This window comes from Felis catus, chromosome C1 (genome assembly GCF_018350175.1).
Source record: "Felis catus isolate Fca126 chromosome C1, F.catus_Fca126_mat1.0, whole genome shotgun sequence".
Classification (NCBI taxonomy): domain Eukaryota; kingdom Metazoa; phylum Chordata; class Mammalia; order Carnivora; family Felidae; genus Felis; species Felis catus.
Genome location: NC_058375.1, coordinates 148,801,735 through 148,822,533, shown reverse-complemented (window position 1 = coordinate 148,822,533; position 20,799 = coordinate 148,801,735). Strand labels below are relative to the sequence as shown.

The 20,799-nt window shown below is 37.4% G+C and overlaps 1 protein-coding gene across 26 annotated transcripts in view; it reads left to right on the top strand.

Annotated features, from left to right (window-relative positions):
- Window positions 1–20,799, top strand: part of BAZ2B (bromodomain adjacent to zinc finger domain 2B) — a 500,560-nt gene that overhangs the window by 403,000 nt on the left and 76,761 nt on the right. For 22 of the 26 annotated variants that reach the window (XM_023259353.2, XM_023259354.2, XM_023259351.2 and 19 more), the window contains 6 exons: window positions 12,308–12,963; window positions 13,241–13,514; window positions 13,691–13,846; window positions 14,223–14,383; window positions 18,248–18,558; window positions 18,946–19,081. In XM_023259353.2, coding sequence (XP_023115121.1) covers window positions 12,308–12,963; window positions 13,241–13,514; window positions 13,691–13,846; window positions 14,223–14,383; window positions 18,248–18,558; window positions 18,946–19,081 — 1,694 coding nt within the window. The remainder of the gene's footprint in view (window positions 1–12,307; window positions 12,964–13,240; window positions 13,515–13,690; window positions 13,847–14,222; window positions 14,384–18,247; window positions 18,559–18,945; window positions 19,082–20,799) is intronic. The other 4 variants (XM_023259359.2, XM_023259369.2, XM_023259368.2 and 1 more) reach the window with 1 other exon arrangement.

The following is a 20,799-nucleotide window of genomic DNA, read 5'->3' as shown; positions in this document are numbered from 1 at the left end:
TCCCTTCAAAATGTCCAAAGTCAATCTCTGCAACACTGCTGAAATCAGTTCTTTCTTAATATATATGTGGATTATTACAGCTGCCCCCAACTTCTCTCTATACAATCTCTTCCTTCCATTACATTCTGTCATCATATCATGTCTCTGCTTCAAAACCTCGAAGGACTTCCTACTGCTTATAAGATGATGTAATAAGTCTTTATATAACCTGGCATACAAGCATTCATGGCCTTCTATAAATCTGACTTCAAAATTCATACTGTTCCCCAATATGAATTTACATAGACCAATCTACTCACCACTGCTTAACACATGTGCATTCTTCCTACTTTGCATACTTTGTTTTGCTGAGTTCTGTTCAATATAATGCTAATTTGCCTTTTCTTTAATCATTTTAAATTTCACGTTTCTTGATCCAGCTCAAGTTCTAGCCTTTTTATAAATTCTTCTCCAGCTTATCTGTGAACTCCTAGAAAACCAAATAATTGTATCATTATCTTGGCAATTGATATACATTCAGTTTATTTATATTATTTAAGTTTTATAGCCCTTATATGTACAACTTTTGATTCTACGTAGTGTAAAACATTGTACTTTATATATCACAGGCACATTAAAAATACTTTAAGGAAGTAAGTAATTAAATGTCTTTATCAGGTTTATAAGAATAGCTTACAGGAAACTTTTTAATTTGAGGCCTCTCAAATTAAATAACATTTATTGAATTTATAGTTACTGGACCTCAGTTTCTGTTCAGGTCCCACAATTTAACCTCTCTGGACTCTGATTTTTCTTTCTACAAGAGAATTGTAATAGGCTCTGTATAAATTCTTTGGTTATTATCATGTCAAATAATGAATTTAAAAGAGCTACAAAGTGATATATAAATATTAATCATACTTTATACTATTATTTGTGGTCATTGCATAGTACAGCGGAAAAGGAGGAATAAATTTTCACTTAAAGGTTTTCTCATAAAGGTTTTATTAATTCGCTGATAAATGTGCATCTGCTATATTATTCTAAGTGCTATGAAACTTATAAAATAAATAACAGATGTAGATTCCTTCTCTTTATCTTACAGCTAATTAAAGTAGAAAAAAACCTTTATGATTTTAATCAAGTGTTTAATCTGCACTTGTATTGTGCCTTGTACTAAGTACTATGGAGATACAAAAGAATCAATTAACCTGTCTCCAGAAAGAGCTCACAACCTAATTGGAAAGATATACCATATATGAGGACAAAGAACAAAAGCATATTAATATGTAATATAGACAAGTACTATATCTGGGAGGCAAGGCTGATAAAGATGAATAAGTACCAACTAGTAGAAACGACCATAAAATATTGGATATTAAAAGTTAATACAGGGGACACCTGGCTGGCTCAGTCAGTAGAGTACATGACTTTTTATCTCAGGGTTGTGAGTTCAAGCCCCATGCTGGGCATGGAGCCCACTTTAAAACAAAAGTTAATACAATATTAACAATATGCAATATTCTATTCCTCTCATTTGTCACTTTTTAAAAGTTACCTAAAAACACCATCTATTCTTAATAAAGTTAGATTTAACAACATTCATCTATTTAAAAGTATAAATGCACAAGCTTTAAAAAATAAATGTCCAAGTTTATTTAAAAATCCCTAAAATTATCTTTATCCTCAATATTATAACAAAAAAGAAATCAGATCTGGGATTACCTCCAAAGAAAATTATTAATTAAATTCAGGGTGTTTGTGCAAGATAACCCACACCATGAGTGAAACACATGGTGCTAATAACAAAGTTTATCAGTATGGTAACTCAAGAGTAGAGCACATAACAAAGCACACAGGTACTTCTAAGCCCCCATGTTTGTTCCACAAGAGTGTCGTCCAGTTGCAGCCTAGACAGGCAACAAGAACACCCAAAGAGAGAGATGCCTTCTTTCACACTTTATTTTTTTAGCTTAGTCCAAGAGGAGGTAGAAAACCCTTTGTTTCTCTAAGGAACAACATATTAGGTGTGTGTGTGTGTGTGTGTGTGTGTGTGTGTGTGTGTGTGTGTGTGTATAAAACATTTATATAGGTCCTATATATATAGGAATTCTGTACCTGGGAACAGCAATAGGGAGTATGACTACAAAGGGCAGGTTCCACATACTGAGGGCCTTGGGAACAGTGCCAACATCAGCCAAAGGCCCTACTGTCCATCTGCAAACCAGCTCAGTGACTAATCTGGCTTTCTGTTGGGCCTCTGGGAAGAGAGAAGGAAGAGAGCCCCTGTAGCCATTTAGCTAAAACTGAGGGTTTATTCCGCTTCAGTCTACCCTCTGACCCTTGTGACTCAGTAGGTATATGCCTTCACTAGGTGGAACAGTTATCAGTTGGATTTTAAATGGTGCCTTCTGAAGGAGAAATCAGATAAGCCAGAGAAATTCCAAAACAAACAATATTGCACAACATCAATTACTCTGAGCAATCTGCCTATAGTATATTCAACAAATGGTCCAAAGCTATGCATTTATAATATTACTCGGGTCAAGGAATCAATGCTATTTTTGTTCAGTGATAACAGCCCAAGCCTTCTCAGTGGTAGTGTCCCTCAGTGTAGATGATTTGGGGTCATACCCTCAGCTTCATGGGTGCCTATTCAAGGAAGGAGCCCTTGTGCAAAGTAATGAAAGCTTGTGTCCCTACATACCTGCCATCTTGCAGGTAGGTTTGATGCTGACCCTAGAGATCACAGCTGGGAAAGTTGCCAGTGCCTTTTAGATTTTGAGTCATAAAACACCACACTCTAACCAAATGAGCTAACCAGCCAGTTAGTGCCATTATAAAAGGTCTCATAGTTATTCCCAAAGTATGTAGACAGTGTTATGTCCAGACAGGAAGCAGGAAGGCCTTGCTTTTCACATAAGAAAACAAGTTCCCCTGGATCACAGAGAGTGCCAGCCAGTCTGGTTCAATGCTACATTTTGTATCTATGTGGCATTTATGTTTCCCTGGGGTTAGCACACTGCCAGTGTGCTGTTAGCCACACTCAACTGTAGGTCTGAAGTGGGGAAAAGTGCTACCAGGTGGCCCTGATGGATCACTGGGAGCTGAGATGTCAGGATATGAGTGTCCTTCTGCCTCTAAGAAGATAAAGGGAGTTTTACACAGCATAATTAGTAAGGACAGAATTATGGATAGCCCGAACAAAGGAGGACTCTGGAGTAATGAGTAATTCCTATGACACTGTCTGGGAGTGGAATGCACAGAATGTCCTCCATAATTAAGAAGGTTGAGGATGACAAATACAACATCCTGATAGCTTTGAAATAAGTGTTGTTGTGTGGGATAGCTGTAGAGGATTATTCAGCATAGTTTGTTAATATCTGTAAGAAAGGCAACAGGAGAATTATTCATGCTATATTCACCCTCTCACCTTCTGTGGTCAGTTATGTTTATGCCCATGCCAAGTCCATCATTATCTTCAGTGGTGATCTATATGGACTGTCCTTTTTTTCTGGAACAGTAAGTTCCACACAAAACCAGGAGGTGCCATTTTCCCACCAAAGATGTCCTCCAGACAGAATATATTGTATGGGTAAAAGGACTACAGCAAAATCTCCTGCCTGTAGAGTGAGTGCACAACAAAAATTTAAAACTGTTGTAACAAAGACAGAATAAAAGTTACCATTCCTCTGGGTGTAACTTGCAAATGTCATCTGAAAAGTAGGAGAATATTGACATTTGTATCCATCCATTCATCTGTAATATGAACAACAGGAACTTCCCAGCCACCTGTTGAAAGGTGCCAAAAAAGGAGAGAAATTTTGAGGTATAAAAAACTCAGGGTCCTGGCATACCAAGTATATTCTCCATTTCTGCTCTTCAAATCCAATATGCCAAGGAACTTCACCACAGTGTAAGGACCTTTATGAGGTATGAGAAGTGCTCAAAGTATAAACGGAAGAGGACAGCCAGACTGGACAATGTACGGAGGTCACCATGGAGTGGTGTTGGTGCACCCATCTTTTAGAATATCATTCCAGCATTCTGTACTGCCTGTAGAGAAGAGGGAACACGGACAAGCCAGCCACTCAACACTATGTTGGCAAGCTTTGGCAACAACTGTGAAAGGCATTCCAATTGTTTGTATTATTTCTGGAAATCTTACTATGTGATAAATATGCTTCAGTCTTAATAGTATTATATGGTCCACACATGGAGAGACACAGTATCTCTATATCCAGAAAAGGTGTATATACCATTCAGTAGCTAGAGGAAATGAGATATTCAAAAGTTAACAAATGTCATCAGAGTGTCTTGACTTCAGTCATAGACACTTACAATGCTAGTGTCAAACAGCGTCGTTAAATAGTGTATTGGTGTTGTTCAGTACCCCTATCTGAATCTATTCTTGCATGAGAAATGCAGTCTTTCTCCTCCAGGTATGTAGCACTCTTGTACAGCCATGGCAGGCCTGGTCAGTGTATCTGGGTATTGACAACATGCCTGGCCAACAGTTACCAAAACTGCCAGTAGAAGTCACAACAAATATGTCCCACTGATATGTGGACATGCTTGTGCAGGACTTAAATACAACAGTATTTTCATGCCAGTTATGCAGTCTGATAAAGGAACAATTGGAGTTCACACAAAAAGGTCCAAAAGCCTTTACATTGATTGCGATTCTGGGCTTTGAGTCATAGGTAACACCAACTCGCAGCCGCAATACGGGAACTTGTTTGCCCAGGCTGTTTTGCATTCTAGAACAGTAGACACTTGGGCCCTCATTTCTAGCAAGCCCATAAATATTTGAGGCTCTTCTTTCTAGCATAGTGAACTGAGAAGTGTGGTTAGCAGTCCTGTAGAGTGGGACCCAGGGATAGAGCCCAGCCCTGGTCCTTCTTAAGTTTGAAAGAGCCCAGATCAGGGAACAAAGAAAGCCTGGCTTCTGGAGTTGAATCAATTTCATAAAGTAGAGCTGATGACTGTGAATGTTCCAACCCATAATCCCATTTCAAGAGTTGAGATGATACAGGGTATTTCCCTTGGTTCTGTTCTCCAAATCCTTTCCTGAAGAGTCTAGAGACTATGAGATCTTACCAGATGGTGAATGTGGTGAGGCTCAGCCACTGTAATGTCTGAGGGATAGTCCTCTGCAGGGACTCTCTTCACCTAATCTTCTGGCAACTCCCCCTCTCCTAACAACTCCTCAAGCCAGTGGCCATTGGATCTTCTGTGTCTCATCCCATGGGTCTCTTTTCCACCTTCTCAGATTTTTGAAGTGGATAACACTTCCATACTCTGAAATTATACAACACATCACCTCTGTCTTATCATTGCTTCTCTCTATGAGCAATACCAGAAGTCTAGCCTATCTTCTTCCTTTGTACCTTTTTTCTTTTTATTTTGTATAGAAACCTGTGCCACATTTTAGGCTCTCACTTTCCATTTCCTTCCCTGAAATGAGGCTTGTATGACCCAAAAGAACATTTCATTTCTAACATTGCCTCCCAGGTGAAGGAGTAAAATCAAAGCCATTATCCACATACATGGACCTGTTCTGATTTAGTCATTTAACATTCTTTATACCAAGGGCATGTTGTCAGGCCCATCCCCTCCCAAGCCCTGGGTTTTCTTAGAATTATGGTAACGTAGCTAGTGTCTACATCTGCTGTGGATCAAGTCCAGTTCACATAAAGAGTCTCGGGAAAATCACCCCAACAGGGATCTATTTTACCAAAGCTACCAAGCATCCAGTTTGAAATTGGTGACAATGCCTGTCCCAGCACTACGAGTTAACCCAGACTGCTTATTTTGTAGCGAGGGCATTCCCCCTACTTCACTTGTTTTAATACCACTATTGTCCCTTCATCATGCAAACAAGCAATCCAAGCCTCTAAGGATCCTTCCAAGTGTTTATGGTAGTTTGAGAACCCAGCTCTTACTTTGTTTATTGATGGATTTCCTTCTGCTGGGATTCCCATTCAGGTTCCTATGGAGCATGCCTCACAATAACTGGGTTCATATCATAGGGGATAGTTCACATCATAACAGGGGAGTTAACATAATAGTGGGAGTTTGCCCCACTTTCTCTCCTAAAGGGGCTCCTATCACTCTTTCTAGTTCACTCTCCCACTTAGGGCTCACGAAAATCTCTAAGCTGGTAAGGAAGGAAGGACAGAACTGAATTTCAAACCACCTTATCACCACTAGTCCCCCTCTTTAGTATACACTGTAGTGCTTCTTTCATCCTTGGGCATAGCTACTGAGACCTTCCTAAATCCACCAAGTGAATTACCACTGACCCCAAGGAGAAATTCTTCCACCCCTGCATGCTTCCCTTCCAAATATCCATGACATTAAACTTGGTTGGACACCAACTGTTGTACAAGATGTACAGTTACAAAACCACTAATGACACACATAGTGCTAATAGCAGCAAAGTTTATTAGTAAAGGCAACTTACAAGCAGAGAAGGAACAGTACAAAAGATCTCCCAGCTCCCATAGTGGTTCCATAGGACTTGGATTTGTGACAAAAGCACTCCAAGAGATAAAATACTGTATCCTATGGCTTGCTCTGTATTTATGGGTTAGTGTGAGAAAGGGTAGAAAGCACTTTGTTTCTCTAACAGTAAATGTATCAAGGGAACTTCGGGTCTAGGAACAGTGCTTGGGGGTAGACACACCAAAAAGCAAAGTCTACACATGTAGGACCCTGAGAACAGTGTTGATATTAGCTGCTACAAGGCTGTAGTGTCCTGCTGTCCCTCAGCAAAGTGGGAAGGAAAAAAGCCCCCATGGCCACCCAGCTAAAACCAAAGATGTGTGTGTGTGTGCGTGTGTGTGTGTGTGTGTTTGTGTGTGTGTGTGTGTAGGGGTATGTTAGATTATAGATAATTTATTTGGTATTGCAACAAAATGAAACAAGTTTGTTGTTAATTATATGTATATACTATGATGTGAATGTTACTCTTCTATTTTGTATTAGGATATGATTACAGCATTTGATCTAGAAGTGTAAATAAAACATAATTCCTGTTATGGATATGTGGGGGACTCTCATATGAAGGGAAAGGGTATTATGGTATCAATCATCTTTTTTTTTAATTCCTGAATCAGACTGGGAAGGAACAATCCTAGAGAGACAAATGATGAGAATCTGCTTCCTTTAGTCTTCTCCACAGTAATAATAGCAAGAAATCTCCTGGATGCTGGGTCATGGGAGCTCTCTCAACATGAAGACAACTAAAAATCAGTGAGAGTACTTCTGGAGAAAAGTGCCTTTGAGCCCTGGGAGGAAGCCACTGCACAGGGACCTGTATTCTAAATGCCAGTGTTTTTACTTTTCTTATGTTCTCTATCTGTGTTTTACTTACAGTGTAGTAAAATTTATTTGAAAATTATAGTTTGCTTCAGCCTAACTAAAGAGAGCAAAGGAAAATTTTTCACTTGAACTCAGAGTGGTGGACACCTAGTGTCCAATGGCAACTGTTAGGTGAACTGAGAAGGTTCAGCGTGATTCTGATAAAATTCAAGAAGACATCGTCTCTTTCCAGTAGAAAGCATGTTATTTGTTTAGGATTTGTTTTAATGCGAAATGGTATTTTCTTGGTTATGATGCACTAGCGTTTACTACCAGGGAAATGAATCAAGTGAACAGCATTCCCTGTTTCATCTCTTGCCTTCAATCTGTTTTGAAGATATTTATTAATACTTATTGACACATGTCAGAAAAGTAAGAACTGGAAGGAACCAGGGGGGTTGTATGAGATAGGAGATAGAAAATTATTTAAAATTTAAAAATCTCTTTATGCTAAACATCCTGTGTAAATTAAATAATTTACATTAAAATAATTTTACATTTTAATAAGAGGTTTAACTGTTCATAATTAAGTAATTTGAATACCAAAGTTGAAGACAACGATGAATGGGCTATTAAAATGTATCATCAGCTCCATCTACTTTATTAGATATAAATGGGACATCATCTACTAGTCTCAAGCCAGTAAAAATTGGTTGGTTGGTTGGTTGGTTTTTTGGTTTGCCTAATCTGTTTTGGGACATATGACAGCAGTCGTTTAAGATACTAGTTCTCAGAATAAATCAAGAACAAGTAGTAGTACTTACTAAACAATAACTTGAATAAAGCACAGTGACACTTTCCACATGTGCCTAATTAGGGTGATATAGTAGGGTTTTCTTAGAATAAATGTGTACAAAGTGCATAGAGATTATATGAGGCATAAGATTTTTTGTTACCTGCCTTTTAGATTTTCTGTGTCCGTTGGTGTTAAACAATTTGATTGTATGTCTTGGTGTAGTTGTCTTCATGTTTCTTTTCCTGGGAGTTTGCTGAGTTTCGTGGGTCTGTGTTTTATAGTTTTCACCAAATTTGGAATTTTTTCAGCCATTATTGTTTCTTTTTTTTTAATATAATTTATTGTCAAATTGGCTAACATACAGTGTGTAAAGTGTGCTCTTGGTTTTTGGGGTAGATTCTCGTGATTCATCACTTACATACAACACCCAATGCTCATCCCAACAAGTGCCCTCCTCAATACCCATCACCCATTTTCCCCTCCCCCCACCCCCGCCATCAACCCTCAGTTTGTTCTCTGTATTTAAGAGTCTCTTATGGTTTGCCTCCCTCCCTTTCTGTTTGTAACTATTTTTTTCCCCTTCCCTTCCCCCATGGTCTTCTATTAAGTTTCTCAAGATCCATGTATGAGTGAAAACATATGATATCTGTCTTTCTCTGACTGACTTATTTCATTCAGCATAATACCTTCCAGTTCCATCCACGTTGCTGCAAATGGCATGATTTCATTCTTTCTCATTGCCAAGTAGTATTCCATTGTATATATAAACCACTTCTTCTTTACCCATTCATCAGTTGATGGACATTTAAGCTCTTACCATAATTTGGCTATTGTTGAAAGCGCTGCTATAAACATTGGGGTACATGTGCCCCTATGAATCAGCACTCCTGTATCCTTTGGATAAACCTAGTAGTGCTATTGCTGGGTCATAGGGTAGTTCTATTTTTAATTTTTTGAGTAACCTCCACACTGTTTTCCAGAGCGTCAGCCATTATTTTTTCAAATTTAATGTCCTTGTCTGCTAATTCTATTGTGTTGTTAGTTTGAGGTCAGTTTTTATGATTGATTTTTTTCTAATTATGCATCGTGTTTTCCTGTTTCTTTGCATGCCTTCTAATTTTGATTGGATGCCTGACATTGTGAATTTTATCTCATTTGGCACTGGATATTTTTTAATTCCCACAAACATTTTTGAGCTTTGTTTAACTGAAATATTGTTGAGGTACTTGGGAAAAGTTTGATCCTTTCAGGTCTTGCTTTTAAAATTTGTTAGGCAGGACTAGAACAGTGTTTATTCTAGGGCTAATTATCCCCTAACTACTGAAGCAAGATCCTTGAGTATTCTACCTGATGCCTGTGAGTTTTGAGGTTTCCAAGCCTAGCTGGTAGGAATGGGTCCATTCCCAGCACGTGTGAGTATCTAGCACTTTAACCTCTAATCCTTTTCAGGTGGTTCTTTCCTTGGTCTCAGGTGCATTCATGACACATAGCCACTTATCATTATTTAGCTGAACACTCAAGGGGTCTGTCCACTCATCTGTGGAGTTCTCTCTCCAGGCAGCTCTCTCCTCTCCAGTTCTCCTTCCTGAGCACTCTAGCCATTTGGGTCTCCCCTGGACTCTCAGTTCCATCTCCTCATCTCAGGAGTCTTCCAGCTGTGTCTGGATTTCTCTTTCTGTGATGTAGCCTGGAAACTATCCCAAGGCAGTAAACTAGGGCAATCATAGGGCTTGCTGCTTTTGGTTTCTCTCATTGTCACCTGATGTCCAGTTTCGTACAAACTGTTGTTTCATATATTTTGTCTGTTTTTTGGTTGTTTCATGCAAGGAGCTAAATCTAGTCCCTATGACTCCTGATTGGCCAGAAGCCTAAGTCTGAGTTATAGACTTTTAATTTGGGGTAGAAATGAATTTCAAGAGAAGCATAGAAGAGCTATTTCAGACATTAATAGAATTGGTTAAATAAGTCATGATATACCTAGATAATAGAATGTTATGCAGCTGATCAAGTATAATTATGTGTTCTGCCATTGAAAGCTGTTGAAGGTATATATATAGTGAAAACATTAAATTCATTATTTCATCATTCAAAAAATATTTATTGAGTTTCCATTTGATAGCAGCCATTATGTTAGGCATTTGGGATCCAATAATAAGCAAGATAGACATTGCTCTACCTTTAAGCAAACTTGTTGATTTAAATTCTAGTTTGTGGGTGAGGGGGTGTAGAATAGAAAATAAACACATTATTATGTCTAATGGTAAATTCTGCAAAGTAAATATACAGAATGATATTCTAAGGTGAATGGGTTGGGGCCCCTACTTTAGATAAGGTGATCAGAGGGTGGCTCAGTTGGTTAAGCACCAGACTTCATCTCAGATCATGATCTCACGGTTCATGGGTTCGAGCCCTGCGTCAGGCTCTGCTGACAGCTCAGAGCCTGGAGCCTGCTTCGGATTCTGTGTCTCCCCTTCTCTCTCTGCCCCTCCCCCACTCCCGCTCTGTCTCTCTCTCTCTCTCTCTCTCTCTCTCTCTCAATAAACATTTTTTAAAAATTAGATAGAGAAAACTTCACTGAGAAAATGACACTTAGTTTGAAATATGAGGATAAAGTTACAACAGTATTCTACGCAGAGGAAATAGCAAGTATAAAGGCCTCAAGAAAGGTCAGAACTTAGCATGTTTGAGAAGCAAAAAAAGGGAGAAAGGAAGAACAAGGACAATAGTGGTCAGAGGTTGTGGAGTTTTTCAGGAACTAGATCATATACTGTTGTAGGCCTTGTGTAGGAGTTTGGGTTTTATTCTAAGTTGCAGAAAAGTGAAGAGTAGTATCTCATTTATGTAATAGTGTAAAATGATGGTCACATGTATGCATGTAAGATCTCCAGAAGGATCTACAGGCATAATTGGTTAACCATGGTTACCTATGAAGAGTAGAAATAGGGATTGAGGGAGTAGGACAGAAACGGTTTTACCTTATACCTCTCATTACTAAATATTTTACCTTGAGCACATATTACTTCTCAAATAAACTAGTATATTTATATTTTTAATGTTTTTAAAAATTATTTTTGAGAGAGAGAGAGACAGAGTGTGAGTGGGAGATGGTGACTGGGGAGAGGCAGAGAGAGAGGGAGACACAGTATCTGAAGCAGGCTCCAGGATCTGAGCTGTCAGCGCAGAGCCTAATGTGGGGCTCAAACTCATGAACTGCAAGATATGACCAGAGCCAAAGTCGGACACTTAACCAACTAAGCCACCCAGGTGCCCCTGTATTTATATTTTTAAAAGGGTGTTTATGAATTATTTTTTTAAAACATTGGTCGAACATATGAACCAGAAGTCCACAAAGGAGAAATACCAATAAACCTATGAAAAGATAATCTTACGTAGTGATCATTAAAAAAGTACAATTTGGACTTTCACCCCCCAGATATTGGAAAAGACAAAAAATATGAATAGTATTCAGTTTATTTGAGGACTAAGGGAAATACATGCTTTTGTGTACTTCTGGTGTTAATGTGTATCAATTTAGACTTTCTAGAGGGGAGTAAGACAATTATACTTCAAAAATTCTGAAAAGTACCTATCTCAACATTCAGTAAGGTTTTTTCTAGAAATTTATGCTAAGGAAGTAAATCAGAAAAAAAAATTTTAAAGTACAATGATACAGATACTAGATCATTCACCATTTACAGCATTGTTTATAATAGAATAATTAGACCCTAATAATAGCTATCAGTAGAAGATTGATTATTTAAATTAATTGCATTCCATTGAAGATAGCCATTAAAATTTATGGTGCAGTTATATATTTATTGATATATCAGGATGTTTACGGAGTATTATTCAGTAAAACATGTAGGTTAGAATATTATAATAGGATTTCCTTTTTTTCTTTTCACTTTATAGGCTTAGGTGTATATGTGTTTGCATATAGAACTCCTAGAAGGATTTACAAAAAAATGTTAATAGTAATTTTTGTCATGTATTAGGGCTTTTAATATGTTAATATTTTAATTTTTTGTAATGATTAGTTACAAAATTACATTAATTTTCCAATGAGCAAACAAATCTAGCCTATAAAGAAAGGGAAAAAATGGAGAATATTAGTAATCTAGAAGTTTGTTTAGATATTTATCCATATAACTTGATAAATAGTAATAAAATTCAATTAAAATACTGGTTTGATAGAATAACTGACCTTCATACTTTTCAATTTTATAGGACTAGAAGAAATTGCAAAAGAAAGAGAAAAACTAAAAAAGGCAGAAAGTATCCAGATCAAAGAAGAAATATTTGAGACTTCTGAAGATACTTTAAATTGCTCAAATCCAGATCTTTGTGAGCAAAAGGAAGATCCTAAAGAAAAAGATAACACAAACTTGTTTCTTCAGAAACCTGGCTCGTTTTCAAAATTAAGCAAGCTTTTAGAAGTAGCTAAAATGTCTCCTGAGTCAGACATAATAACCCCCAAACCAAATAGCAGTGCAAACGGGTGTACATTGTCTTATCAAAACAGTGGAAAACATTCATTGGCCAGCATTCAATCAACAGCAACACAAAGCAACGTGGAGAAGACAGACTCTAATAATCCATTCAGTCCTGGTTCAAGTGGTCCAGGGAAGTTCTACAGCCCTCTACCGAATGACCAGCTGTTAAAAACACTGACTGAAAAGAATAGACAGTGGTTCAGCCTTTTGCCAAGAACCCCTTGTGATGACAGTTCACTCACCCATACTGATGCATCAGCTGCTTCTGTGGTGACTCCTCAGTCTCAGCCACCATCCCAGTCCCCCTCCCCTGCTCCGGCTCCCCTCTTGGGGTCATCTTCTGCTCAGAATCCTGTTGGCCTAAATCCATTTGCTGTATCACCTCTTCAGGTTTGTACTGGTCATTTTTGTGTTGCTTTCTTTAATCTTTGACCCCATGAAGATGGGGAATCCATTGAATATTTGTATGGTCACTGCCACCGTTTGAAAACTGGGAAAAGTCAGAATTGCTATTACCAAGCTTCATTACAAACCTATGCACTTCTAGTCTAATGCAGAGGCGTATTTAATAACTTTGTTTTCAGAATTTAAAAAATAATTTAAGATGCTAAACATTTTTCCTAACTTTTTAGATTATTCTACTTATGAAATGTTTTGTTTTTTGTAGATGAAAAGTGGAGTATCTATGATGGGACTCCAGTTTTGTGGATGGCCCACTGGCGTGCTTACCTCCAATATTCCATTTACGTCACCTTTACCTAGTCTGGGATCGGGGTTGGGATTATCTGAAGGAAATGGTAATTCGTTCTTGACTCCCAATGTTGCTTCAAGTAAAAGTGAATCTCCAGTCCCGCAGAATGAAAAAGTCTCTTCAACTCAACCTGCAGCTGTTGAAGTAGCAAAACCAGTAGATTTTCCTAGTCCAAAACCTATTCCAGAAGGTGGGTACATTGAGATGGTGTTTAGTCACTTACATTATTTCACTGTTAATAGAATCCTGTATTATAACTGAATCTTTGATGGTTATATATGGAGTTATAAATCTTTTGATTTGCATTGTGTCATTAATTTGTATTCAAGATATTTTTAAAAGTTCTACATATTCATCTTGACTTAGAAATGCAGTTTGGTTGGTGGAGAATTATTGACCCAGAGGACCTAAAAGCTTTGCTCAAAGTGCTGCATCTCAGAGGAATAAGAGAAAAGGCATTACAGAAACAAATTCAGAAACACTTGGATTATATTACCCAAGCTTGCATCAAGAATAAGGATGGTATGTATCTAAAAGAAATTTCTGCTCTTTTGCTTACTTATGAAGATTTTACTAATTCTTTTACCTTAGGATATATTTTAGTATGTCTTAATTTATTACTAAAAGGCATCTTTTTTTCCTGTTTTACTCAACAAACAGTAACTATTTACATTCCTTGAAGTGGTATTACTTACAATTTTTTACAACCTGCAGACATATTGTATTGTTTCTTAAAAAAGAATATTCCTGCTTTTAAAAATAAGCTGCCTGCGTATGCACAGGTGCATTTGTGTGTGTTTGATTACATGCATGAGTTCCCATGGAATTTTGTTTACTTTCCGAGAGAAATCACTGAGGAGTAAAGTAGATTTTAAAATTAATTTCTTTTCAAATGTAGTTGCTATTATTGAATTAAATGAAAATGAAGAAAACCAGGTAACTCGAGATATTGTGGAGAACTGGTCAGTAGAAGAACAAGCAATGGAAATGGATTTGAGTATTCTTCAACAGGTAGAAGATCTAGAAAGGAGAGTTGCATCAGCAAGTTTGCAAGTAAAGGTAAAATTGGCTTGAAATAAAATCTGTTTTTAGGATAATGGAAGGTAACTAACATTGATTGTATGCCTGATATATGCCAGTTCCTGTGTTGAATGTTTTCATTTTATCTCATTTAAGTCTCCATACAATCCTGAATTAATTTCTCCCATCGCACAGGTAAGAAAACAGGCTCAGAGTAAGTAACCTGCCAGTAGTCTTAGAGTAAGTGGCTACATGTGGGTTCAAACCAAGTCACTCTGTCAGTCTAACTCCAGATCCTATGCTCTTTTTATTAAACCTCACTGCGTCCTTAATGACAATCAGAAATCTCATTTCTGGTATGCAGTTCTTTACTGCAAGCAGACTTTCACAGTTTTACCCGTGATAATATAATGCTCTATTAAACTCCTACTGTAGTGTTTCATATAGGACCAGGAAGAACCTCTATACAAGCCATGTTCTGTGTCAGACTTTCACTCTATATAATGTAAAATTGGAGAATGTAGCTATATCTGAATGTATGTTATATTATGGTACTCAGACACGCATAACCTACATATTATGTAAGCTTTTAATATATGTATTTATCTACTGGGCATTACCATGTCACAAACAACGATCAGAACTGGTTTCCAGTGGAAAGGCAAAAGAAAAGCTTTATCTCTGTGTAAGACTTTTTTGGTTTTGTAAAGAGTATAAAGGTCCTCTCAATTGATAATAAGGTGAGGTCTCTGAGGATATAAATGGATTGATGATGAATAAGTGTGAGACATACACCTGAAAAGGTTTGGAAAATGTAGTTTCCATGTAATTCGATTTGATATTTCATGTTTTATCCGGAATGAGAAGCTTATGCCATAATACTATCCTATCCGATAATTAAAATATTTCTTCAAAATTACTTTAATGCTGGCATTCAGAAACTTTCAGGGATCTCCAAAAAATACCATTTTCCAGAGCCAATAAAATATCCTTTTCTTGCCACAAACATAACTACCATAACTACTTTGGGAAGCAAAAATGTATCATTTACTGTAACCATTGTCCTAGCCAACTATATGAATCTTCTTCCTGGTACTGTAATACAATATAAAACTGACTCATTTATCTGGAATCTTCAACAAATGAACTCTTCTACACAAATTAATTTTCTGGAGAAATTATAATTATTCCTTTTAGTGGCATAATTTTTTAACATGTTTGTTAGGTCACTTATGCATTACACTACCTTCTTAAATTGAGAATAATGAGTTTGATTTAAATTATATTGGTGACATAGTATCTTCAGTATGAAGACCAATTGTTAGGTAATGATTCCCTCAGGAAATGTGAAGAGGTTTTACCCCTACATTAAATGATCCTAGTGTGCTTTGCTTTTTAAATGACAATATCTGCTTTCTATAGTCTGTTTTCTCTCATGGTCAGTTGTTACTACTTGCTGGTTTAAATTTGATTGGCTCTAAAATCACGAAAACAAAAACAAAATAAATAGATAAATTTGGTTCTAATAGCCCTATTTTCCTCCAGCTTCCCTCCCTCTATCTAATTTTCCAGTTCTGATTGGCTATTGGTTGGCAAAGCATATCATCATGCTTTTCTAACTTATGTATAAAGTCAGAACATGGACCTGAAACATTTTCCTGGAGACACACTCAGGTTTTAGTGCACTGACCCTTTCACATTATTGGCTGCTTAGATGTGTTTGGCTGTGTTTTCAGTAGCTAAGTGGAAATTTTTTCTTAAGTTTACTTATTTATTTGGGGGAGAGAGAGAGAGAGAGAGAGAGAGAGAAAGAGAGAAAGCGCAAGTGGGGGAGTGGTGGACAGAGAGAATCCCAAACAGACTCCCACTGCCAGCAGGAGCCCAAGGGCTGGAACTCCTCAATCGTGAGATCATGACCTGAGCCCAAGTCAGACACTTAACCGACTGAGCCACCCAGGCGCCCTGGAATTTTTTTTTTTTAAGTGGGATATAGGGTTCCTTTCAAACTATAAGAATGAGGCCATTTGAGGAGCACCTGGGTGGCTCAGTCGGTTGAACGTCTGGCCTCGGCTCAGGTCATGATCTCACAGTCTGTGAGTTTGAGGCCTGTGTCGGGCTCTGTGCTGACAGCTCAGAGCCTGGAGCCTGCTTTGGATTCTGTGTCCCCATCTCTCTCTGGTCCTCCCCCACCCTTGCTCTGTCTCTCTCTGTCTCAGAAATAAATAAACATTAAAAAAAATTAAAAAAAGAATGAGGACATTTGACACGAGTTGTACCTAGTGCACTTATGTGTACTATTCATAATTTCACCCTTTCTAAATATAAATGTCCTTTCTAAATATAATGAGGAAGGGGCGCCTGGGTGGCTCAGTCGGTTAAGCGTCCGACTTCAGCTCAGGTCACGATCTCGTGGTCCGTGAGTTCGAGCCCCACGTCGGGCTCTGGGCTGACGGCTCAGAGCCTGGAGCCTGCTTCTGATTCTGTGTCTCCCTCTCTCTCTGCCCCTCCCCCGTTCATGCTCTGTTTCTCTCTGTCTCAAAAATAAATAAAACGTTAAAAATATTTAAATATAATGAGGAAGAATTCATCCCAATATATAAGACAAGGTAATTATCTCTAAAGAGATTTAATAAAAAGGATAGTGTTCATTTTGTTTTTTATTTACTATGTACCCATTCCACATTAGTCAGTGGACATCACAAAATGGGATAAAAGGTGGTTTCTGCCCTCAGAAAGCTTGTCATATAATAGGGAGACAAGAGATGTATACATCTCTGCAGAATCTAGTAACTGACTACAGGGAAGTATACAGTCATACATGAATTTAGTAAAAGAATATATGACTTCTGGTGGTGATATGGGAGCGATCAGGGAAGATTTCATGTAGAAGTTGAGTTGGAACTTGAGATGAGGAAGCTTTTGACAGTCCCGGAATAGGGAATGCCATACCAGGAAAAGTGAACAGCATGAATGGAGCACAAGGATCAGGAAGCTCAGAACATATTTGTGGAGTGACAGGTCATGGATTTTGACTGCAGTGGGGGATGCATAAATGGGAACATGAAAGAAAGGGTAGCTCGAGGTACTTGAATGTCGTGGTAAAAATATAGGGAATAGTTAAATAGTAGGGAATCTTTGAAGGACTTAGAGCTAGAAGGTTGATATAAGCAAGCTGAATTGTAAGATCATTTATTCAATCGACATCTCTATATTAAGTGCCGTCTGTTTGCCTTCACTATGCTGGAGATAAAGTGACTGAAAGCAGACATGGCCCCTGCCCTCATAGTGTAAAATTGGGACTATCACAAGGCTATGGAGTATTTTGTGGTTCTGTGAGAGCCTGTAATGGGGAGACTTCACTTCCTAAAGGACATCAGGGAAGAATTCCCTGAGGAACTAAATTTTAACATGAGAGTTACAGGATGAGTAGAGTTAGGTAGGTAAAGAGAAGAAGGAGAAGCCATACAGACAAATGTAACAGCTTCGGCAAAGCTTGTGTGGCTGAAGCAAAAATGGTAAGTACAAGGATCTGTATGGAAGAGTGGTGGAAGGAATGAAAATGGAAAGGAAGAGCAAAGTTTAGAGACTACTGAGAGCTTTTCATTTAAGTGGTCCCACGAAATCAATAAGCATGTATTCTCAAGTCCTTTGGAATATTTGCTGATTTTCATTATACCTTTCATATCAAAAGTTACTAAATTTTCTTCTTCAATCCTTCCTTACACCTGTTTCTTTTAATTTTCTGTTTTTGTCTCTACCTAGCATTAGGAAACACAAGGTAAAAATTTTCAGTAAAGATCCTTGAGATCAGCTGGTGTCTGCTGCTGTATTTTAAGTACAGGTAATTCACCCATCAGGCATTTTAAGAGGAAACCATAATAACATTATTCTCTTGATATATAGGGTTGGATGTGTCCAGAGCCTGCATCAGAAAGGGAGGACTTGGTATATTTTGAACATAAGTCATTTTCTAAGTTGTGCAAGGAGCATGATGGAGAATTTACTGGCGAAGAAGAAAGCAGTGCACATGCACTAGAACGGAAGAGTGACAACCCCCTAGATATAGCTGTAACCAGGCTGGCTGATTTGGAGCGGAACATTGAGAGAAGGTATCTGAAGAGCCCCTTAAGTACCACCATTCAGATCAAACTGGATAATGTGGGCACAGTTACTGTCCCTGCTCCTGCACCATCCATTAGTGGTGATGGTGACGGGTAGGTTATTGAGATTAACTTGAAAAATTATTGTGCTTCTTTGCTAATTGGAGCCTATTTTCTATTGCCTGTTATCTATGTATCTTCTTGTATGTCTGTGATCCATATGGATCATGCTATTTGCATGGTGCTTTGTAAAAACATTTTTTTTTTTGTTATGTGCGTTGATAATCCTGCAAAGTGATCTTACATTTACCTGGTTGTGACTAAGCTTTGAGGCACGTAGCCACAGTCTGTGCACTACATCAAATTTAGTTGCTTAAACCTTATTCTTATTGGCTGTTACATGTTTTTGTCATTGCTTGGCTTTCAGTGTGATGATTGTTTCACATTCAGTGACCATAAATATGGATATGACCTACTTAATTTTTCTATATTTCAATGCAGAATTGAAGAGGATATTGCTCCAGGGCTCAGGGTATGGAGAAGGGCATTGTCAGAAGCTCGCAGTGCTGCACAGGTAGCTCTGTGCATTCAGCAGTTACAGAAATCAATAGCATGGGAAAAATCAATTATGAAAGTTGTAAGTGTTTTCATTTAAGAAATACTATAACTAATTTACTTTGTCCTGTTTTTCCCAACCTCTAAATCTTTCTTAACTGTACATTACTTATTGTCAAAATAATGTATGCTTTACTTGACACTTTGCTTAATTCTTAAATACTGTATTAGTGTGATACTTTTTTCCTTATTTTGAGCTCTCTGAAGGAACCTACCAAATGTGTTCTCTTATTTTTTTTTAAACCTTGATTCGCATTCCATTGAATATCGTTTATAACTCTGACTGAAGTTGTTTTCTGTATTCTGTCAACATAATAGCTGTTAATCTAAATATTTTGAAGACCCTTTCACACGTGTAAACATTCCAGTTGCTAACATTATCTGCTACAGACATTCACGGCATTCTTTTTTTAATATATTTTTTTTAATTTTTAATGTTTGTTTTTGAGAGAGACAGACAGACAAAGCATGAGTGGGGGAGGGGCAGAGAGAGAGGGAGACACAAAATGTGAAGCAGGCTCCAGGCTCTGAGCTGTCGGCACAAAGCCCGACGCAGAGCTCAAACTCACAAACCGTGAGATCATGACCTGAGCTAAAGTCGGACGCTTAACTAACTGAGCCACCCAGGCACAGCCATTCATTGCATTCTTAAAATGTCTTTATATTTCTATCAATTTTCTTTTTCTTCTTTTGTAATGCTGAGAAATGCTTAGATTAGTAAATACAGGATAAGCAAGAGCTCTTAGTTTGTGCACTTGATGTTGTATATTTGACATGGGATATAGCTGATGAGAAGAATAGATGTTTTATTTTTTCCACTCACAGTTAAAAACTAGTTTTTCACCTCTTTGCTCAAGCCCAAGTAGTTATTATCCTGTAGTGGCCTCTACTTTGTACCAGGCACCAAATACAGTATACTCAAAATGAAAGCTATATTCCATGTATCTTCCAGGGAAGTACTTATTTTAAGTCATGTTCATGTCCCTCTTGCTGCTTATATATCGTATATAGAAATATTTATAATATGTGAAATTTTATGGCTTAATTTATCATTTGCTTTTGAATTACAGATTAGCTTTAAAATCCAAACATTTGAGATATGTTTTTATTAATGACTTTGAAAGAAAAGAAGTGATCCTGAAATAATTTAGCATTCCTGCCCTCATTTTCATCTCTAAGTTCAGACTACTTAATTCATTCCTACAAATAAATATGGTTTTTCTTTACTTCTGTGAAGAAAAAAATGTGTTTTTTTTCTTCTGTGGTTTTTCCCTTCTTCATAAAATATCCATGGAATAATGAATCTGCAGTTTTCACAATCTTCTCAAATTTAGGTCTTTTCCAATCCATATTATGATTTACCATAAACTTTAAGGCATTGTTTTGTTCATCTGGTAGCATTTTTACCAGGTAAAAAGAATTTTTCTTCTAGAATTTAATATTAAAACCAGTTTTAAAATCACCTTGGAGAAATCTATTCAGTGAAATCTAGGCTGTAATGATTAAAAACAATTGAATTCCTACATCAAACCATTATTTTTCTCATATGCACCATAATAGTCATTGCAGTGTGGTCAGTTTTGTTGTAATTTATATATAGAAACCCAGAGCTTGTTACCAAAATCTGCCTTTACATTAGTATATGTACTGCAATTAAAAGCTTTATGTCATTTTTAGCAAATTCGTAAACTGTTTTGCATGTTATTAATATACATTTATTATTTAATTTTATGTTATAAT